Raw genomic sequence first — 23,971 nt, 5'->3', positions numbered from 1 at the left:
TATATATATGTCTGCTGTATACATTGACACATGTATAGAGGCCGTGAGGAGGCGGCCACCACAGGCCGCCTCCTGTGGAGGCCCGGCCTGTGCAGCACATGGTGGCTGCACTGTAGGCAATCCGTTCCCTCAACCTGCCAGCAGAGATGGGCCTGAGGCACCCCAGGTCACAGCCGGCCCTCCTTGCTGCCAGGGTACCCTCCTGATTTGTAGTCAAGATGCCGTTGACAGCACTTCCTAATATACTATACTTTTGAGTCCTGCATGCAGATCATTTACCATTGAAGAGAACTGGCCCCGAAATAGCGTCCTGAAGAACCCCACTAGTGTCTAGTCACCAGCCTGAAGTAATCTGTTCTCTGTGCCCTTGCCTCAGTTTCCCTGCACCTGTAGAAAGAACATTTTCTGCAGGTGTGTGCAGGGCTGTAGCCCTGTCCCCACACCCCCACAAACCAGGCACAGCCCCTGAAGTCACCCCCGGTGGCGTGGCTGGAGTGCGCCAGGCACTGCGCAGGGTTTCCAAACGCAGTAACATGGTGGAGTAGATTCACAAAGAAATCTCCAGCACACATTCGCTTCTGGGAACTGTGCTTCCTAAACAGTTATGAACTGTGCCATGGTCTGTTAAGTTTATGCCTCAGCACCCCCCCAGACCTTGTTTCAGTTCAGCTTGGGGAAAGAGCGATGCCTGTATCTACAGCTTGCACAATAAATAAGCGTTGTACATGGGAATTCATCTAGCTGAGCATAAAAGCAGGATTATTATCCTTATTTTACTTCCCCATATGGTACAGACACAAATGGCTCATTAACTTAAATGGGAATCTCGAGGGATTAGGACTCAAATAGTTTTTTGATGGCAATACCAACCCATTTGTTCCCATATACTAGAAGCAGAGGTACCAGTGGGCAGAGAAAAAAATGTGTACAGCGAGGAAAACATAAACTGTGTCTGAATGCAGACAAGTGCCACAATACTTGGACACTGATGAATCTTTTCAATTAGTGTGGCCTCTCAGCACTCTAAAAGTCACATTTGCCTTCTCTAGAAGAGCACTCTAAGATTAAGGAAGCCATAGAGCACACTCCCATATCAGACCCGTTATAATTTCTCTATGGAGCCAGTAAAATCAGGGGTAACATCGTTAGGTATCCAGTCTTCTGTAAGGGCTCTCGTTCAGGTGGGTAACCTTTCTTACAAGCCTCAATAAATCAACAAATCTAGCGGAATATTGTGGAGCAGGACCGGCTGTAGTGTAATCATTCCTTTTCCTCCCTTAAAAAGCTTCTCCCAGCTCCGACGGGACAGTGCAGATTATGTTCCATTAACAGAGCGTTGTGCTAGCAAGACTAACAGCATCCTTCATTACCAGGCTGTGCAAGGGGACAAGGATTTAAAGCTTTGACATTTTAGGTAATTTCTTTATAACTTGGTAAGACAATAGCTCCCAAAGAGTCTGAAATTCAATTCAGCATGCTCCACTACCTGCATATAGCCTAAACTACAATCCTATAGCCTCATTTAGTCATTGTACCTTCAGATAAAAACGTACCAAAAGAAATACGAGGCCAGGAAGCACGCTCCAGGGCATGCGCTAGTAGCTTTGTGAAGAAGCAGCACGGCAATCCCCATCGTAATCCTTGTGCTTTTGTCACACACTCCGTGTGATTCTGTATAACACTTAGAAAAACTGTGGGGCTTTCCCAATAGCGTGGCACCCATCCCGAGTTCGTACTACCTGCACATTTGGGGGGGGGGTCATCACGCAGCCATGCAAAGCTCTCGTAAGACACCAAGATTTGAAAATACAGGGGAAGGAAAGGTCCGGGGCATGCTGCAGAGCTTTATTAAGAGCAGGACACTCTTGCAGTACAAAAAGTCCCGCACTAGCAGTGTTATCTAGGAATTGCTCAGGCAGATTAAAATAAGTGCACAGATGAGACAGAAGAGTTTGAGGTAAATGTCCTAATGGCTCATTTCAGTTATTAATTGGAATAACAACCTATGTTTTGTCTTCATGCTGTTCTGTGTCTTGTCTGTTCTTTGCCTGTTGAGGCTGGACATTCTTTGAAGCAGAACCTCATTTACTGAACACATTATTTGTAAGGGTACTTAGAAGGAGAGCATCTGCTCCTTTAATAAGGGTGCGGGGTCAAGGACCTTTTTCCAAAGCAATAAGGGGTAATATGAAAGATGGGAACTAAGTCTGGTTGGTCACACTAATTTATAAGAGCACGTAAGAATGAAGGAATGTTTACTCCAGCAGGGTTAGCTGATGGAGGACTTCTAAGGCCTCCTGGTCACACTCAGGGGTGGGCTAACAAGCTGCAGGTGCTGCTGGTCCCAGGAAGGACGAAGCTCACAGCTACAAGATGGGAACCAGGGGGCCCAGACTGGGAGGGTGCAGAAACTGCAGGGCTCTGCAAAGCCATGGAGGTGTGCAGGGCGAAGGGGGAGCAGGAGGAGCAAAGAAGGGGGATAGGTGAAAAAGAGACCCCAGCCTGGGCAGATCCCCGGCTCCCTGGGCACCCAGCTGGGCTCCAGTGGCCAGCCAGGAGCCGTGCTGGGGTGGAAGGGGTAGAGGAGGCAGCTGTGCCCATTGCTCAACTCTCTTAACATTGTTTTCTGTAACCAATACAATTCAAAACACAGTGTAAACCCATTTCCTTTCTGTTCCAGTCAGCAAAAAATGTGTCCTCCAAGATCAGTTTTGAAACAAATTGAGTTTTATTCTTTGCAAATGTTTGCAAGCAACAAGATTTTTCAGAAAAAAGTTGTCCCAAAAGGCAGAGGAAGAGTTAAAGCAAAGAATGTGCTACCCCTTCTGCAGCTTTTACAAAGCAATTAAAGGTGAAAAACAATGAGGAACAAAATTAATTGCAGCACATACAAAAATAGCATTATTATTAAAAAGAACAGTTTGAACATTTCAGAACAAGTGTGCAAATGTCCTATTGTGATTCTACCTATTCATCTAAACTAAAATATATGAAAACTTGCAAAATTACAGGCTCCGATTGTATGACGTCTTTATTCTACGGCTACGGCAATGATAGCTTGAAAACGAACAGTTCTATGCTACTTGTACTCCAACCCAGCTGAGATGTACTGCTCAACGGGGCAGTCCCCAGTCTAACCTCCCCACCCCCCAGAGTTTTCTTCATCCTTCCTCCGTCAGACCTGGCACGGATGTGGCTGTGTGATCAGTACTCCGATCCTGTGACTCTGTAATTCCCAGGTCTCATGTACAGACACAAATTACAGTGGGAGAGAAGAGAGAAGCAGTCCCTTTTGGCGGCAGCCAGCATGTCAGTTGGATTAATTACAGCATGAAACTACATGCCAACCCATGAATGTAGTAAATACAGCTATTATCATAAAATTTGCTGATTTCCTTTGTATTTAGCTCTCAAAAGCGTATGATGTCCATATTTGTCAGAAATAGTTTTCCACAATCCCAACATTCTAGTAGTTTTCTCTCCAAAAAAGAGAAAAGCATAGAAAATATTAACCAATGTATTGAACCATTCACAACTCTACATCCACGCTGAAAGTCACGTGCGGTACATTTTGGGAATTCTTACATGTGTACCACTTCAATGGCCAGCTTCACCACAGCAGGATTCACCATTTCTGCAGCAAGGTGAATTATACTTGCTTTCAACCTGGAAATTGTCATGGACTTTGAAATGGCAAATTACACAGAAGGTCAGGCAGATGGAAAAGCATCATCAACAACAAAATTAAGTTAGAGCGAAATTTACTTCTGACTTATCTCAATTATATTAGTTTACATTTGACTATATATACACAATACCAAAAATATGCCTATTTTGTATTCAAACATTGCCACCATAATGCCATTTTTCAGTTGAGGCAATCTAAAAGACTTGGCCAAAACCCAAAACACCTTATGAAGTTCAGTGAGAGCTGAGAAAATGATCATTTTAAAAGCTCCACTCACCAAACCCTCTGTGGATGCTTAAAGCAAATGGCAGCAGAAGGTACTTTAAAGCACCTTCAGGCCTCCCACTGCCCACAAGACCTACTGAGGGCGATAGGAACAACAGATACTTGAGTATCTCAGAGGGAAAAAATAAACTAAGCCTATAGCTAAGCCTCACGTGTCTGTGTGCACCCATGTGCGTGCTGCATGTATGTCCGTGCCTGTGCAGGGAGTGAGGGGGAAAGCTAAGTATGACTTAGGTGGTTGCTAAGTACAGAAGTTTCACAGTCTCTTGCTCACACTAGCGCTTAGCATGTCAGTCTTTTGAAAGCTTATTATAGAAACATAATCAAAATACAGAATGTTTTCTTTAAGAAAATGAGCCATCGTTCACCCTCTATTTGTTCAGAATTATATTCAAAGAAGTATTGCTTTTCATGGTTCACTGGCAAGTCAGAGCACTGCACACACAATTAAATATGGTATTAAAGATGTCTACGGAGAGAACAAAAGTTATCACAGAAGCACAGAGGTAGAAGGCTTCAAAGAACTAAACCTGAGTTACACAATCATTAGTTTCTACATACCTAGCATAATAAACTATCCTAATAGCCTTTCAGCTTCTAGCATCTTTTCACATCTGGATTTTTTCTCAGCTGTGCTGTAACAAATACCACATTACCGCTGAAATCGGCTACTTGTCTTGTAGAGGTCTGGCTTTAGCCTTTCACTGCAGTAATCTATCCATGCTACATGTTTGATGTAAGAGTGTGACTGAGAAGGAACAACTAGTGGCTTATGTCTTCAATCTTAAGCAGTTTTGCATCATAGTATTTAATAATGCAAGTTCTTAAAGATTTACACAGAAGAAATAAAGAGTGAATGAAAAAGCTTCAAGAGAAAAAGAAAATATGTATGTACAAACAAACTGAAGAAATCTTGCCATCTTCAGTTTCTGCCAAAGTGCATTCTGATGAAAAAAAAAATCAACCCAGCAGCAGCAAAAGCTGCCCCGTTTTGGCACCCATGTCTGTAGCACAGACAGCACTCCAGAAAACAAAAACAAACAAAAAGCACTGCCTTTTGTTTCTGTTTTAATCAGGAACGTTTGCCTTTTGTAGGGTAAGGTGCTAATGCAAAATTTTACCTTCTGATATGAAAGTCTAAAAGAAAAAAAAAAAAGATATGTTGCCTCCCCCTTATCAAAATATGTGTTAGTGAAAAATCTCCATAGTCACGTATTGCAGAGGATACTTCATGGAACCCTGGGCATGCATACCTGTAAACTAACCTTCACAGAAGTAATTTTGAAAAGTAAATATAAGCACATTCAACAGTAAATGACAATGTATTTTATGTTCTGGGACTGATCTGTATATTTTGTATAAATAATTTAAAATTTAAAAGACTTTTAAAGTCAGAAATGCTCAATATATCAGATAACTTATACGGACCATATACATAATATAGTTTTTTTCAAAGGGCATTTTGTAACATACTTGTTCTAGCTGCAGGCAGCTCTTGCTTCTGCCAATTACAGCACTGCCACTAACATTTCCAACACACTATCAGTCAAAATACATGCTTCAGCCTTGTACTCTCTTTGATGGTTATTCAGCTAATATTTGAGAAACAGCACAAGCATAAAATTGGAAGTATTCCACATAGTTAGAAACAGGGATTCTCATCAAAAACACGTAAGTATATTATGGGAAATACTCCGCAGTAAGTAACTGGTATCTACCATCATATATTGCATAAATTATACTCTGTTTAATTGCAATTTTAGTTTTTGTCTCCTTCTTTCACTGTAGGTTGATAGCAGTAAACATTTCTGAAATTATACACAGAAGTAGAAAGTTCAGTCAACTCTGTCCAGATGAATCAAAGTGATTTCTTGGTGTCTCATACCACCTTCTCTCCCCAGCTGTCATTTTAAAGATTCAACCTTCAGTTCTCAGGGTGGCTGAAGCAACAGTAATGTGGATGCACACCAAATCCAAACATAGTGAGCCTGCTTGTTTGGTGGTTTTTTTTTTTTTTTTTTGGGGGGGGGGGGGTGTAGTTTTTTGTTCTGTTTTAAGGTTAAGTAAGCATTAGATGCAGAACTGAGTAGATGCATCTAAGAGACAAACTACTGCCTGTTCATTTCCAAGAGCAGGTTACAAGATTACAGGCAGAGTAACGGTGATCTATCGTGGCCTGATTCATCATCTGTTTCTGGAATCCGAGGCAGGAGAGCAGACCGTGTCAATCCCCAGAATTTTTGAGGTGACATATCCTTTTTGGTAGCTGTGAACTTCCATCCCATGTGGTTCCCACAGATTCTGCACTGGGCTATAGTCCACGCATACCTATCAAAAACAAAAGATAAGGTTGATGCTAACATGTAAAGAAAAGATGCTTTCAAAATACTAGACCACAGTTCACTTATCAGGTAAGAAGAGAATTATAGTTTCAAGCTGGATTTTCAAAGAATCTTAGGGAATCAAGGTATCCAGCTCTCATCTAAAACCCTGCAAATCTTAAAAAATAAAAAATAAATCAGCCTTCAGGTACAGAAAGTAACTGAAGTATTTTAGTAGCACAGCATTTCAACAATATAATGAAATGCTGTGTGCCATAAAAAAGAGTCAGAAAGTGGTTCTTGGAGAGTAAGTTACTTAATGGAAATAAAAGTGTTTTTTGCACTGCTGATAAATTAAAAGGGAACCACATTTTCCAGACAGATTTTTCTTTAACAGCTTCAAAAGTCAGAACGTGAATATTTCAAAACCAGAGAAGAAAAGAACCAAGAAAACAGGTAAGGATGAGAAAAATTAACTCCAGATACTATGAGCTAAAAGTTTTCCTCAGGGAATCTTAAAGCATGCAATTCTTACGACAGATACACCACCTGCCCTCCAAGTCATTACTCAGTGTTATGTGATAGTCCAGAAAATAAACGAAATTAAAAAAAAAAAATGCAAGAGTCAATGAGTACATGTATTAGTCAAGAACCTTGGACCGGCTAGAAATACAGCAGCGTATTATTTTATGCTGCTTTAGACACACAATAGCCAAAGGGACAAAAGAACGATTTCTGACATTGCAGTACAGAAAGGGCCACACAGAAAAGTGATTTGGTGAAGCTGTAACAAGTATTTTTATGGAACTATAAATAATATTTTTGTGAAACTGTAATTCAAATATATTTTGATGTTTCAGCTGCTGCTGAGAGGTTAAATATTCAAAGTTTTGAACGTGTGCCTGAAGCATGCTTATCTAGGCAAAAAAATTCCTACCAGAGAGGTGTGACATTTTGATGCAAGACCATTCATTATTACGTAAACATTTACATCTTGACAATTAAGTCCGCTACTATTTCAGGGAACAAGAGAACTTAAAAAAATCAACAATAAATCAGATTAATATAATATTAGTCATTTTTAAATTAATATAACATTTATTCAGTTTTTAGGTCTAAAAAAATATATCTCAGTAGAGTAACTGCATTTATACACTATGTTTTCAACTTGTACTTGACATAGTTCATGATCAAACAAAACTGCATGGAAACAACAATTCTGGTATTAGTTGTGGTTTACTTAAAACCATACACAAAGAAATTCCCAGAAAATCAGTATCCTGTTCATAGCTCTGAGATTCAAAGGGCATGTTTTAAAATCTTATTAAGTTAACATATTCAAAAAAAATTCAAGAGAAATTCTGAAAACATTTTACATGAATTTATAATTTTTTTATTTTGAAGTCTAAATTTACTTTCTTATTTTTCATATGAGCTAAATCACCATACACATTTTAAAATTATATATTATGTAGTACTATTCTACAGTCATAGGAATACATTTACAACTGAATTTAATAAATTAATAAAATAAAAAATAAAATTAAATGCATTAATAAATTTATTAATAATTTTTCTTCTAATTGTATTACCCAGGAAACCAGCTGTGTTCTGTTGATGGTCGTCCACTGAGATTCAAGTTGCAGGCTTTATATACAGTAAGAGTTTCATGGATGTATCCATGCGGATTCACATACGCTGCCATGGGTCCACATAAGGACAAACTATGACAGACAATTAAGAATTTAGTCAAAGTTCAAGAAAGAAAAAAAAAAAAAAAACCTCTCAAATGTAAACAGATGAAAAACAGCCGATGGTTAAAACTATTTCACATAGCAGAACTACATCAGTCAGTAGAAAAAAAATATCTATTTTTAACTATGTTATTAAAAACTGAAAGGAAATAGTTATGTAAAATAGTATTCAAACAAGTATAGTGAGGTTACTTCTGGCTGGTGACCAGATACTAGTGGAGTTCCTCAGGACTCCATTTTGGGGCCAGTTCTCTTTAATGTTTTTGTAAATGATCTGCATGTGGAACTCAAAAGCATACGAAGTTTGGAGATGATAAGAAATTAGGAAGTGCTGTTGACGACAACTTGAATTCAAGTCAGGAGTGCGCCCTGGCAGCCAGGAGGGCCGGCCGTGCCCTGGGGTGCCTCAGGCCCAGCACTGCTGGCAGGCTGAGGGAAGGGACTGCCTTAACGTACTCCTGTTATCTAGTTAAAAGTCTCTACTTCAGTAAAGGTAGTTAAAAAGATATTATCCCAAGTAAGGATTAAAATGTTCGGCTGCATCTTGCCCAGCTGTTTGCTAAGGAGGACAAGTTATTAGAGGATAGCTGACAGGATGTTGTTATACAACTCCCCCATTTAAGGTTGTTATTAATGTTTCCCTCAAAAAACTACAGCTCAGTAGTTGTAAAAAAAAAAAAAAAAAAAAGCATGACAGACTCATAGTTTATTTTACTTGCCTCTACTGAGTAACAACTTCCAATAAAAACAAGTAGCATATATATTGCTACTCTTAAATTCAACTTTAAAAGTCAGCAAAAATGTGCATTCATTACACTAACATCTCATCATTCTTCTGTCAAAGTACATCATGTCAACACAGCAGGAATTGTCACTTCTGGAATCCATCATTTAATTGGAAGATAAGAAATGGGTTTTAATTATCGCATCAGCTTCTTTTCACACTGACAAAGGAAAACTGTGGGGAGTCTTACGTTCTTCCACCAAGGCATCTTTTAAACTTCATATTATCATAGGTGATGGACAGACATTAGTTATCCAAGATGAAAACAATGACAAGACTGGCAGAAGTAGCAATCATTTGGAAAATGTACAGTCTTATCATTGTTTAACATGGAAGATATTGTATAGGTCAAATATACAATGGGGGCATACTGCCTCGTACAGTTATTAGGCTTAAATCCTATATTCTTTAAATGAGAGAGGTATCACAATGCTTAACAACATACATAGGTAATTCGCTTACATGACAACATCCTGGGACCCTATCTGTGCCACACAATTAGTGCATTTTAATCTGCTGTTCAAGTGTGTTGGCGTACAGAAAGTCAGAATGAAGTGCCAGGAAAGTATTTTTTGTCCTATTATTTCTGAATAAAGATCACAAGGTCCCAAATTTTATATGTAGAGTTTTGGAGTTCAAAACTCACCACAGAGTGCATGTGGCAAGATGTAGGACTAGGTGACATAACAAGGCTTTTCGCACTAACTTCTTTTACAATATACATGGTGATGTTTGTATTTACTAACTTTTTATTTAAAAAGCTCAAATAACTTGGTCTGTTTAATAAAGAAAATTCCCTATAAATATTTACTTAAATTTTATTAGAGCTGTGGAAAACACATTAGCTATAAGACATACCCCAGCAAAATATGTTTTGCTGTGCCAGTGTTTCTGATCAAGAACCTCACAAAGATTAAGAGCAATAAACTCACCTGAATATTTCATTCTTGGTTGTTATTTCTGTATCTTGGCATTGCTTACAACAAAGAGATGTACACTTGAAAAGAAAAACCAACATGGTAATTTCATTCATTTCCAGATACTTGTCAGCACACTGGCAAATAATAAAATTTCTCTCCCCTTCCCTCGTAATAGACTTTGTACCAATTCCTTTGTTTATCTGGGCAGCAATCACATTTTCTCTTTAAACCAAAGGATAAAAATGTTTAGGCATTTTCATTACTTATGGTAAATGTTAATTGTTATACAAAATTAAAAAAAAATCTTTATACACTTGCTTTTTAAAATAAAAAGAGGATCTGACTAATCTGTCTACACAATAAGCAAGTCAACTTGCTAAGGTCTTTAAAATCTAACTTAGAAACAAAGAAACTTTGCTCTTCTAAGATATAACACAAAAGGAAGACAAATACAACCATTAAGATGAATGCAATCATTAACTTTTGCTAAAATCTGAGAATACTGTAGATCAATAATTTTAAATTTCTCAAGACAAATATGTAAGATGCATTGACCTTTTTCTTAAAGATTATGACAGAGCAATTTCCCCCCTACAATTTCTATAAAGCAGAACAAGCAATCACTGACATTACCAAGAAAATAGCCATTTAAAAATCAGCTTAGTAGAATGCTTTACTATGAATTTTCAGGAGGTGCGCTGTTATATGAACACATTAATGAAACATTAATTTGTCTCTCCATTCAAAAACTGGATAGTGAATGTTCCAGCTACCACTACCAGACATAAGCAAGTTTACAGTTAAAACTTTTAATTATACTGATGACTCTTTCAATGTTTTCTCTTTAGAAAGAGAATAGCAATCTGAACCGCTATTGGAAATGTTGCAAGATGTTTTTGCAAACACTGCTCCTAAAACAGATGGATTCGACATGAGTTTGACTGACAAATACTTGTATTATAATACAAAATATTATTTATAGTATGTTATTATTAAGCGATGTACTATGTAAAAATAAACTACATCCTACATTTAGAGCGTTACCTGGCCATGGAATGGAAAGAAAATAAGAAAAGAAGTTTTAAAATAACTTTAAAAGGTGTTGCTTAACAAGTCAATACATGTCTTTTGCAAAAATCCTTTTAGTCTAAGATTTATATTCAATAGCTCAATGCTACAAAGATTTATCTTTTGTTACAAAATCCTCAAGTCTTCATGGCACAATGCTAAGATCTAAGCACCTAAGACCTAAGATCGGTACCAACAACACTAGACTTCTAGCACCACCTCTTGGTGAAGGAATTGCTGCGTGTTTTCAAATAATTTCTGACAAAAGCAAACGTGACTCTTGCTGCCAAATAAAGTTTAGAATTAACAGCATTTTCTTTCTTAAGTCATCTTTTCAAGGTGAAGGTAAAATAAAAACTCCCAAACTCATTCTCTAGACGTATTATTTGTTATAGATTTTAACCGTCACTTTGTGTGTGAATGTGTGACAGAGAACAATTTAAAGTAAATAACAGGTAAAACAAATACTCACTTTGTTCATAATATCTAATTCACACCGGAGTCGCTGAACAGCACTACCTATTTTAAGCAACTGTATACGTAATGCATCATCAATTGGCAGGCAAGCAGCAACTCTGTAAGAAAAATCTAGAAATGAGAAAGTACCAGACCTGTTAGAACTTAAGGAAGAAATAAAACTTACTAGTTCTTCTCACAGACTGAGTGCTAAGACTTAAGTTTATATTGGACTTTCACAGGTCATCTCAGCATATCCTTCTCCCCTAAGGCTGGATCACGTACACCTAAAACTACTTCTAACATATTTGTCTAATCCATAGTTAAAGATCACCAGTGATTTACCACTTGGACTTACATAATAATTTTTAAAATCTAGTATGCTTTTGGCTCATGTTTTCTTACAAAAGATTTGTATCACATTCTTCCTGCCATGGAGCGAAATAGAGTTCTATTTGTTTTACTGAACATCTTTCAAAACAGCTGGAGATGTTCACACCTTTAAAAGTTCTATCATCTTTTTGTCAAAATCAGCCATCAAAATTTGCTGGAAACTGGAAGTGGGGAATAGACTGTCAATAGAAAGTAATTATCTAACCCTTATTTTCTTAGGATTTTTTTTTCCTAAATCATATTTGATTTCATAAGCTAAAGAACATCATACCTATTGGATTTGTTGGAAGAGACTCATCTTTAAGATTTTCATCCCATTCATGTAGCTGCCTCTTGACTCTTTCCATCAAGGTTTCCTTTTTTTAGAAGAAAAGCCTAATTTAAATACATAGGTATTTCTGTTTTCTTTAAAAAAAAAAAAAAAAAAAAAAAAGGAAGCAAGACGTAGAGTAAGCTATTTTCCCTAGTGGACATTAGCTTTTAAGACTTACAATAATAATAAACACTTCATACCTGTGTATTTTTAACTTAAGTGCAAAAGGAGATGGGAAATGGGCAAAAATCAACCAGTGGTAGGTATAAATTTCATCTCAGGTAAGTGGACAACTATTCAAATTCTAGAGATGTATAAAACAGATCAGGGTTAGGCAGAATTAGCCTTCTCCCTCCCTTACAGTAATTGCTTTATGTATTAATATACATATCTACATACATAAAGAAACAAATAAATTACATATATTATACATATAAAATATCTATATTTTTTAAGTAAGCCAACACCTGAGACTGAAGTTGGTTAGGACACTCATTTGAGGCGTGTGGGACAGAGGATCAAGTTTTTTGCTCCACGACAACAGAACAAGAACCCGAACCTCTCTTATCTATCCCAGATGTATGCTCTAGCACCAGGGAACAACTATACATAGGCAAGTCCTTCCCGCTCTTACCAGTAAACTGAAAGCTGTACCCTTCTTTAAAACATAACTTACAAGCCAACAAAATGAAAAAACTTTTATATTATCCAATAATTTGATATTATTTGGTAATACTTACAGCATCATACAAAGAGTAAAGCCAGGGAGGCCAAGATGTCAAACTGGCACAGTGAAACTTCCTCTAAAACCAAAATCACAAATATTTATTCTTTAACACTGGCAGATCTTACCAACATTTCTTGTTTACACAAATAGAACAGAGGCATATTTGACTATTTAAAGATACAACAAATTATCACCATAAAAACCAGTACTTCAACATGAGGCTTCCAAAACACTTCTCAGATGCACTGAGGACTTTTGCATAAAATAAACAATACATAGATTTTCTCAGAAAATCTGTCTCAGCATTAAAAGTATTTTTACTGCTTACTAATGAGAAATACACATTTCAAAACGGTATCTATCTGAAATCTAGACAGTTAAAAAACTTAAGTACTATTAGATAGCGCATCTGTTCCTTAGTCACCATCAATTATTGATGCCTCAGCAACCACAGCAAATCACTAGGTAAGGTGATTAAACCATTTCATATCAATTTAGTCAAACACATAAATACATAAAATGAAAGAAGGAGATTAATGGGCCACAGTAGGTACCTAAGCTGATATCTATAAATTCACAGAATATATGGTCATATTTTTAAAATGGAAAAGTGCTGCGTTAAAAACATAGCTAAAAGTAACAACACACAAGTTAGGAGTTCCAGAGGATGCCTTCTCACAGCAGAACAATTTCTGACTAAGAAAACTGTTGGGTAGCCTTGATGCTTAATCACATATCGCTATCCACTCTTGTTCTTTTATCTATTTGTAATGGAAATCATGTTTTCAGAAATGCTTACTGAACATCGATACTTATGACAGCCTACTGAAAATTTATTAAACAGCTTTATTATCACTACCCAAAGACGGTGAACAAAATTTTGCACAATATCCATCTAGCAGCCTCGTGTGAATAAAATTGCATACCCAAATGGACTACGGAGTAAGAAACAAACGTGGAGGAAGAAAACAAGAACATCAGAAAAAAGTCCTCCAAAAGTCTCTTAATTATTTTTACTGACTTCTAGTCTTTTAAAATAAAAATTTCACTAGCAGGAGTTAGCCATGCTAGCTGCATAATACTTCACTGTGCATGACTAATGCACGCACTTGAATTGTGTACTAAAACATCTGCACACTAAAACACAGCAGGTAAGGTGGAACAAAATAAAAAGGGACGCCTCTAACACTTCTAAAGTATCTTCAGCATGTGTGCACCCTGTGCATATCCCTGCAGACAAGAAACCCTACGTTTTAACTGCACTCATCTGACAAAACTGAATTTGTCAACCACCAAATTACCAGCAGTGTAAAGGTATTTGCTTAGTTAATTCTCTAATTAGTTGATGAATTCTCTACAGTGGGAGAAGTATCTCTAACCAAATAGTGGCAAATTGCTTAGAGTTTCACCACATCCTCTCTCCTGTCCTCAGTGCTAACTCTTCTCCCATTAACCTCACCGTGCACACTTACTGACTGCTAATGACCGTTGGTCTTTGTGCCTCAGAAGGAGCCAGGTTTACACTTGAAAGGCTTTGCTGGTACAACTCTGCTAGTACAACACGCTAGCAGGCTGCTTATTATAGGAATGTGATTTATTCCAGCAAAATTATCCTTTGACAGCATGCTTTATTTCAGACTTCTAAAGGAAAATGCTGTATACTGGTAAAAGTGCACGCACGTTCACTTGGATAAATGCATATTTTAGCACCTTTTAAATAGCACAGATGTCTCTAGCACAAATCACACCTTATCATTCCCCTGAGCAATGCAGAAGTTTGTAGCTTAGGCTTGGCATCTGCCACTTAGGAGTCTTGAAAATTCTGCCCTATGATCTTAGTGCAAATTCCCTCCCGATTTCAAGTATTGTCACAGCTGCAGTGATGCAAAAATAGTGTAAACAAGCAATGACAGAATTTGTACCAGTGAAGTAAAAGTAGAGCCTCATTCCCTAATGGCAATACCAACATCTTGATAGTGATTATTTCTCCTCTACTGTTTTGGTTTTCTTTTTAATCAAAGAGTAAAGCAAATAAAGTTCTGAAAGCTCTAGGAGATAAAATTGATAAGACCATGGAACTGCCAGTTCACCCACATTGTTCGTGTGTAAAACCACCTTCTTCCTCTATTAACTAACACATCAACGTATGTAGATTGCACAAAACAATTAGAGATTTGTGACCTTTTTCTAGTATGTCACTTTCAGTAACATAACAAAATTTAAGAACATTTCTAAATTAAATGTAAAAATGGGTTCTGTATTAGCTATCCCAGAAAGTCTGTTAAACAAATACCAATAAATAATAATAATAAAAAAAAAAGATTTAGAAATGCATGTGCAATTGGACTGAATAAATTTGTTGTATAGAAACACTGCTGCAAACTGAGAAAGAAAATTACTAATCACAAAAATTAACAAAAACTTGAGATATATAAATGTTTATAAGAAGGTGAAAGTGCACCATAAAGCATGCTCAGAGCTCTGACCTTCAGCCTAGCTGTTAGCCAACAACTGGGTGGGAATATTTGACTGAGTTAAAAAACAGAGTCCATCTTTCTACAGTGGATCCACATTTTCTGTTAAAAAAGGAACTGCAGGTAGAGAAATCAATTCTCTAACTGAAGCAGGTTTTAAAGCAAAATTAGAAAATGGAGTTATGATTCCAAACAACCAAGTTCTTACGTTTTAGACATCAAAGGTCTTCCGTTTCATTGTTGAAATTTGAGAGTCACCTCTACTCTTTAAGAACCTCTTCTACCTCTATCAACCAGCCACAGAGAAAGAGTTATAAAAGCATCCTCACTTTCAAAGCCAAACATTACTGTAAGTACAAAACAAGACCCACAGCACTGTCAACACTGCCAATAATTTTATTGGCACAGCAACGACAGTTAACGTCAAGATGTTTCCTTGACCTGCCTACAAATAAAAAGCTATTAATTTGTTGTTTTTTTCATGAACGCTTCATCACCTATACGCTTTAGCAATCAGCATTCTCTCTGAGGTGCTTAGTAAAAATTAGTATAAACTGTAATATTATTACATTGAATATTATGTTAAGAGCATTAATCAAATACTACTATAATTAAAAACAAATAGAATGCATACAAAACATGTATTTCCCTGCCGTTAACAGCTGATAAATAATCACACAGCCTGTGAAAAAGCAGCAGGTTGGCATCTAGCGTCCCAGTTGTGCATCCACTTCTGAAGACAGATGGAATTTCATACTCATTTTCAAAATACTGTCAAACACAGTAATTTAAAAAAAATTAGCTTCTGACCTTTTGATATTTCTGCCACCACTGACGTAAAGCTCGGTCCTGCCACGCTGTAGGTTTTGAAGAAGGAAATATGTGGCATCGGCTGAGAGACTGCAGCTGTACTGCTGACATTGTTGAAGGCAGCACTCGCTCAGGGAGGATTTGTACTTTAGCCTGCTGGATTCTGATAAAAGGAAAAAAAGACAGATATATACACATACACTAGAGTTTCAAAAATTGATTTTACTGCTTATCACTACATGGTACTATAGAATTCAAGCAAGAATCCATTTCATCCAAGTTTGTTGTTTTTTTTTTTTTAAAGTTGTAGCAATGTAAATCAAATTACCATAGGGATCATACAGCACATTTGTAGCAAACCAAACATATGAGTCTAAAACACAGACATCCTCTGCTAAATTATTAAAGCCACTGTGCTGACTGGACTTTAGTATGCCTAAAATGAAGACAGAAGCAATACACGGAAGATTCTTCAATCTCTATTTTTCATTTGCCTTTAAAAATCAGAACTAGCTGCCTACCAAATATTTTTGCACTGGCATACAAAACTAGAAAATCACTGCTCTAACTTTTTCACCAAAAGTTACTTTGCTTTTTTCCTCTCACAGTTAACTTCCTTTTCCATGAGATACAACGGGAATGCCTATGTATCTTAAAGCACAGGGTATCTGCTGTATTTGAAAGTATTTGAAAGCAGAGTAACTATATATAAGTTTAAGTCATTCCAACAAATCTAGAGCTTGCCATGATGAGAAAATTCATCTCACTTCCCTTATTTCATACATTTAAAAATTCAGACTTATGAATGAAACTTGTGGACATGCTGTATAAAAGCGTTCTTTCCTAGTCAGTAGATAAGAAACCATCAAAATAAAATGCTTTAACAGCACAGATCGTAACTGTTTCTAGATTCAGCATTCTGAACAAGGCCATTGCTGCTGCTGTCATCCAAGTGCTGCCATCTTGTGTTCAACACTGAGTTTTTTATATAGTAAAATTCAGAATTTGTTAACTGTAACCAAAAGGCTAGATAGTAAGAAATAGCAAGTATAACAGGTATTCTTTATTTCTTCAGCTGAAGGTCGTGAAAGCCTAAGAATGGTATCTCTGGTGCCAGGGAGGCATATCTATGCTATCAGGGAGCCTTTCCTCAAGACAACACAAGGCACATACCTGATAAAGGAGAGCATCTTCTCATTTCACATTTGGTTTAAGCACAGATGTGAGAGATATTGAAAGTTTTACCACTTATAATGCAGGTAAATCAACATCTTTTTCTGGCTTAGTTTTCAGAAACAAAGTCATTCTGACAGATATTTTCACACACACACCACATCAAAATACAGGCAAACATTCTTTAGAGAATTTTAGGGCAAAGCTCTAACTAAAACACATACTTGAAGAAATTACCAATTAAACATAAAAACACTAATCAGTCAGTTGTGTGACTGACAGGCCAGATGCACCCCAATATATGGTAAATGCCTTGGTGAAACAAGATTTGCATTATGTAAAATTAAATACATTCTTTTCTTACCCATCCGACTGGGTCCGTATTTCAAGCACCTTGAACCTCTGTCTTCCTATTGCTTTCACTTTGACTGTTTCAATTCCATACTCCTGCTCTTCTCTGTAGGCATATATTTCTGCTGTTGTTCCAAAATGTGCTTCCCTTTCACGTACATTACTAAAAGGAAAAGGATTAAAAAGGTTACCTACCCTCCAAATAGCACTGTTCATTCAGATTTCACAAGTTAATCCACCTGCACTGACTGTACAGTCTTACCACTTACTGTTACCAAAAAGCTGAACTTGGTAAAATACTTTCAATTAAATACAGCTATTATTTTTCCATTTTAAAAGCAACTTCTAATGGTATTTTTTTTTTTTTAACCAGTTAATTTGGTTTTCTTTAAGGGTGTAGAGGTAAGAATCTGGGAACACAGGGATCACCAATGTATCTGTATCGGAAATGCCAACATTCAAAATTCTTTAGACCAACTTTCCAAAAACAACCATTCCCACTTCCTACATAATTAAACCATAGTAAATGTGGGGGAAAGAGGGAGGAATGCTCCCAGCTTCTTCTGGGACATATTAGCCTTTATCTTTTCCATTTCTCTAACATCTCATGTCTCTCTACTCTCTTGTCAAACCGTTGTGTGTGCTTGTTTGTACACAAAGCAAGCAAATACACCTTTATGACAATGAAGTTGTCAAAACAAGAATCTCATTTTTGTATTTCAGATCAAGGATGCTTCTTTAAGCAAAATGGGGCAATACATTCAAACAGTGACTGAAATCAAGAGGATGCTCAAACTAGGACAGCAGATGGGCACTTTCTGTTCCTCTTATACAAACGTGATACTGTCATGGAGCAACCCAGTAACACATGAAACCCTCTTCATGATGTGCTGGAAGGTATCTTGCCTAACAATTTTGGACCACAACTTAGTTATTCACCACAAAACTGATGCAATCATCTGCTTTTGATTTAGTATCCAAAGTAACTGTGCTACAAATACATGCTGCATACCATCAGTAAACCCACTCGTATTTTACCTGTATGCAAGAACAGCAAATGTTCTGTCTTTCTGAATTAAATTCCGCACCATGCTAACCTCTTGAGGGCGAAAAAGCTGAAGAGGTAACGTCTGTCCAGGAATCAACATCACCATCACGTGGGGCAACACTGGGATCACCTGACAGCTGTCGTCATCGTGCACCGTTCTCCCATGAAACTCTTCCATATCAGAACCTAAATACTGAAAACAATAAGTAAGGAAATGACAGCAGTACAACAGGCTGGGCTGATTTACAAGGATAAAATAAAATTAGGCCTTTAACCTAAGGCTTTTACAACAGAGTTATGCAAAACCAATCAAAACTTCTTCAAACTGCATTAAACGGAAGACACATAGAGAAAGACATACCACATGTGACGTTGGCAAACTGGTGTCAAAATTAATGATGTTGGGCTTTTCGGCTTCTTTACCATCTTGATCTTCAACTTCCATTTCGTTGTCATCCTCTTCCTCACTCTCTGCTAATAAGCACATAAAGAATACTGTGTACAAATCAACCAATGAAAATTAAAATACGGAGAAAAGAGAAACATAGAAACACATTCAATATTCCCAGGCTAAAGCCCTTCTTCACAGGGAAGCACCTTGCATATTTGTAAAAACTATGAAAAATTCTTGCGGTTACAGCAAAATCACTGTTCTATAGAAAGGGTCAAAAGCTGGCGATTTATTTTTGAAAGGCTAAGGAACAACCTTTTTTGGGCAGCTAATAATATCCAAATTCTGACAGTTCAGATTTTTACTTCAGTAGTAGTTTTTAGTTTCAATTCCTAACGTCTTCTGCCTGTAACGCAGGGATGCCAGCTAACTTAATTTCTTACAGGATGTTGAATTCACCACTTACAGTGGTACAACATTGTACAGTATAACTATTCATAAAACAACTGACTTCCAGGTAATCTGAAGCTCTACATTCACACAGCCTCTTGCTGATATTTTTAGGCTCTTTCACTGCTGTCACCCTCTGCTCGCTGTGTACCACACATAATCACAAAACGCAGCGCACACAGAAAGGCACACGCAAGAAAGGTAACTACAAAGGAAGGCAATATTATGACTCCACAAAGACCTTCAGGTACAAAACAGTATTTAAAAATTACTACTTTCTTGTCATTTCTCAGTTCTAGGTATCAATCCTGAAATTACTTTCAGGCAAGAAGACAGTTAAATTATCAGTATGTTTTATTATTTAAACACATAGCCAGTGCATTTATCTGTATAAAATCCATACAAATATGTTAAATTAAAAAAAAAAAGTGTTGCTAAAATGCTGTTTCACTGACCATTCCATGTATTACCATATAATGTGTGCCTGTAAATACTCACCCAAAACAATGTGATTAACACACATTTGTAATTGTATTATTTGATCCTATTTCCTGAGACTTGGAACATAAATAATATTTATATGCCATGACATGTCTAAATTAGATTTGTTATAAACTTTGTAAATCATATCTGCAGGATTCTTACGCCAGTAGCTGCTGAGTAAAAGACAATCCCAACACCGCCAAAAACCATGATTTAGATCTTGAAAACTAATACGTCAGCAGGAAAATATCCTTACAGTAGTCTATCCAGTTGCCTGTCTTTGCAATTAGTGCTGACAACTTAAAAGGTGGAGTGATTATCTCATCTGAAATGTACTGTGAACAAATCTTACGAAGGGATAGGGTTTGTAAGGAAGGATCCTTCCTTCAGAAACACCAGCACCCTTGCTCACTTAGATCGTACTCCTTCTGAGTGGGAGGACGAGAGAACAATGAAGAGATGAGCTGTCTCTGGAGAGTGTGTATTTCCCCTCCTTGGCCTTCAGGCACATTTGTTAAACCTACTCTTTACAAAATGTTTAGATGATGGTCATGTTTTGGTTTTATCTCACTTGGTTTTTTTTAGATCTTGCAGTTTACAGACCCTTCTCTGTAGGAGGAACAGCACGACACGCTGATGCTACAGATCCAGCCAATACTGTATTTATATCGAACAGAAATGATACAGCATTACAGGAGGTTACAGACTCTCTTTGGTGTTTTATTAATTACATAACTTAAAGCAGTAAGACATCAACTTCCTAATTACTGTAAAAATATATTCCATTTCTGCATGAATTTTTTCTTCCATGATACTGAGTTCGGAATCTCAAGCATAAATGATTGCAAAATGTTTAAAATGTAGAAGAGGGCCAGCACGCTCTTTAGCTCAATGGAGACAAAGAATAGAAAGTTTTTACGTGGTTCTGGTGCAGCAGCATGGGCTGCAGGGTGGGAAGCTGTCTCCTTCGAAAATTATATTCTGGCTTACATGCACTCATTAAATTCTATGAATCATTAGCAGTTTTAATAGCCTTTTAGACAGAGGCTGTTTCATTTGCTCTTCTGAGCACAAAAGGAATTTACAGCCATTGATCTGAGAGCAACTGCGTCCTGCAAACTTTTGGTCGTTCTCTCCCAAATCTCTCTCCCAAATCGCACACTAAGGGCTGCGTGGAGGCAGAGGGAATCTGGAGGGCTGAGAGGAATGATGACTCATTTTACTGCAGTAGCACCATGTGAATGTCGAAAACACACCGCCGGCTTCACTCTCCTACTCAGTCACACTACAGGAACAGGAGATGGAAGACAAAAGGAACTGTATATTTGTCATTTAACCATATTTTTGTTGATTTTTTTTCATGACTAATGAGACCTCGAGTACACAGGAACAAGAGAACGGCAAGTGCCAAAGGCACAATTCTCATAGAATTTCCTTCCACAGCAAACTGCGTCAGTTACCAGCAGGACTTACTGCTATGTGCATGCTTATTCCGAAATAATAATTTTTTTTCTTGTTTAGCAGGAGTTGATTCCAAAACCAAAACGAGCTCACGTCAGTTTGGAGGCACTACATGCTAAATCAGAAAAATGCACGTTATTATGCACTGGGTACCTACACAAGGAATTATGATGGTGTATGTGAACAAACCAGGCTGCTCTACAAATTCCAGCATGAATACTGCAGGAAGTCTGGACACGGTGTGGAATTCAACACTGCCCTCAAATGCGGTACAGAGGACATCCTGCTTCCCTGTTTACTAATGGCATTACAGAGCATTTAGACTGAGTGGAGGCTTTCTAAAACAACAGATGATTTCCTCAAGTTTTGTTAGGTTTTACAAAGGCCCAAATTTGCAGAGTCGGGTATCTGCATTTGCCCACATTGGTAGAAACTACGCCTTTTCAGCACTTTCACCTGACCGGCTGCCTAATGTGTACAGGCCCGGTGCCTGAGCGTCTATCCTTCCACTACAGACTGGTGGACTCGGTCAATAAATAAAAACAACACAAGACGTACAATAACAGCTGATTTTGCCCTTCTCTGAACCCTGCCTGGCGCGGACAACCTCTGCACAACCCCAGCTACGAGCAGCCGGCGCTGCCAGCACTGGGCAGGCAGACGATGAGCGACGCCCGCAGTTTCATTAGCGGGAAGGCTGATAAGCAGGAAGGCTGTTAGCACCGTACACCTACCTAAAGATGAATTGTGACAACGTGAGCAGCAGCAAGGCAGGAACACCTCCCACTGCTGCCCGGCCTCAGACATATGCTAGGGTGAGCTACGGCAGAGCACTCAGGAGCAGCTCCTGCACCCCAGAGGCCTGGTGAGGCCCAAGGGCAGCAGGACGGGACGGGCTGGGACAGGACAGGGTGGCTGGTGACCTGCACACCTTCATCGCCCTCCCTGTTCTCGCCCAAGCAGCCTGGCCCCCCTGCAGCTCGCCCAGCTGGCCACCCCACATTTCTCCCCCAGCAGCACACCCTCAGCTCTACTGCTCGATCATTTTCACCCCACTCGCCGTTCCCTGCCGCTTCAGCTCCCCAGAACAGCCTGGAGGCCGCCCCGCAGCCTTCCCCGGCTCCCTCCCCAGGCCCGCAGCGGGGCTGAGCTCCCCCCGCAGCCGGTCCCGAGCCCGCCCCGCTGCCCCTGACCCCGGCCCCGCCCCGCGGCCCGGCCCCGGCCCCGGCCCTGCCTCACGCCCGGCTCCCGCCCGCTGCCCGCTGCCCCCGGCCCCGCCGCCTCTCCTTCCCCCGGCGGCCATTACCAGGCGCCGGCTGCAGGTGGTTGCCCATGTTGTTGCGGGGCTCGCCGCCTCCCTCCTCGGCGGCCATCGCTGTTTACCCGGAGAGGAGCCTGGGAAGCCGCCGCCGCCGGAGGAGGAGGAGGGCGAGGAGCAGGAGGAGGAGCCGCCGAAGCCAGCACAGGAGCCGCGGCCCCCGGCGGTGGCACAGCGGCCCCTGGCGGTGCCCGGTCCCCCTCGGGGCGCCCCTGGGCCTGGGCTTGTCCCTCGGACCGGCAGCGGGCCTCAGGGCCTGCCTGCCGCCCCGAGCCTGCCCGTGCCCTGCTGAGGGTGCTCGAGGTGGTTTTATAGCCTCGTGTCGTCCTCAGTGCCCAGCACGCTGTGTGTGGTGCACAAGGAGTCCCTTCTGTCTTTGAGAACTTCAGTGAAATCGGTTTTACGTGTAGAAAATAAAAGGTGAAAACTGTATTTTGTAGCACAGCCGAAACTAAATGCTTCAGACTTCCAGCCAAAAGTGCAAAATGTCGTCCTGACGCGAGGCCAGCGTCATGCCCAGGAGCAGGTCGCAGTTGTCCTGCTGTTGGTGCACGGCAGGGCCGGCTGACACGGCGAGGAAAAGGCCGAGTGGGTTTGCTGCCCTGCTCTGCCCTGTCCCACCATTTATGTATTGCCTTCTGCCTTTAAAAGAATGAAAGCCATCACATCAAACCCCTGGGACTTCTCCCGTTCTGTTAAAATGCTTACTTTTTGTTGCTGTTGGCATCTGCTGCATACTCTCACAAATCACTAAATCCCATGTGATGCTCCCAAACACATGCTCCTACGTTTCTCAGAATTAAGGTGTTTCAGAGAAACATATTTTAAAGATAAATAGCACAGACACATACCAACCTAGGGGCTGGCCGCTCATTTCCACCTGAGTACTGAGCAGTGTTGTGCTGATCAGCGGTCGGCCTCGGAACACCTCCACAGCCGGGCTGTCGTTCCCCAGTTTTCAAATCAGATGCTGACTGTCTCACCATCATGGGTGGAAAATTTCAAAATACTCATCACCTGTACCGAACTGCATATGAGCAAGATTCAATAACACATTTGCTGAAAGAGGAAAGTACCACAAACGCCTATGATGATACATAAAACATTTATAAGAATAAAATAAAATAAACACTCAATTTTTCAGCGATTCCATTGCTTTTTCTGCACCATCTGGATATAATATACATAATTCCAGGATATTGTGGCTATTACATATACCATAATAAAAAACAGCAAATAGTTTTGTTGTCGTTCTGTATTGCAGTCTAGCAAACTGAAGTATTAAAAAATTGAGCCATTTCTT

At 39.2% G+C, this 23,971-nt stretch overlaps 1 protein-coding gene across 4 annotated transcripts; it reads right to left on the bottom strand.

Moving 5' to 3' along the window:
* Positions 1-2,706: 2,706 nt before the first annotated feature.
* CRBN (cereblon) lies at positions 2,707-22,781 on the bottom strand. Of its 4 annotated transcripts, none has more exons than XM_035546928.2 (11): positions 22,657-22,781; positions 18,927-19,039; positions 18,556-18,758; positions 17,531-17,680; positions 15,994-16,156; positions 12,723-12,785; positions 11,941-12,025; positions 11,293-11,408; positions 9,765-9,829; positions 7,887-8,018; positions 2,707-6,301 (listed from the first exon to the last, which is right to left on the bottom strand). In XM_035546928.2, the coding sequence occupies exons 1-11, from the start codon at positions 22,721-22,723 to the stop codon at positions 6,118-6,120; spliced, it is 1,341 nt and encodes a 446-aa protein (XP_035402821.1). In that variant the 5' UTR covers positions 22,724-22,781; the 3' UTR covers positions 2,707-6,117. The 4 variants fall into 4 exon arrangements, with proteins under 4 accessions (XP_035402821.1, XP_035402822.1, XP_035402818.1 ...); XM_035546929.2 differs by having other exon boundaries at positions 2,719-6,301; positions 18,927-19,036; positions 22,657-22,771; XM_035546925.2 differs by lacking the exon at positions 22,657-22,781 and adding an exon at positions 22,085-22,540 and having other exon boundaries at positions 2,719-6,301.
* Between the last annotated feature and the right edge of the window lie 1,190 nt (positions 22,782-23,971).

This window comes from Cygnus atratus, chromosome 10 (assembly GCF_013377495.2).
Source record: "Cygnus atratus isolate AKBS03 ecotype Queensland, Australia chromosome 10, CAtr_DNAZoo_HiC_assembly, whole genome shotgun sequence".
NCBI lineage: Eukaryota > Metazoa > Chordata > Aves > Anseriformes > Anatidae > Cygnus > Cygnus atratus.
Note: the sequence above shows the minus strand (reverse complement) of the source record. Positions and strands in the feature narration are given on the sequence as shown.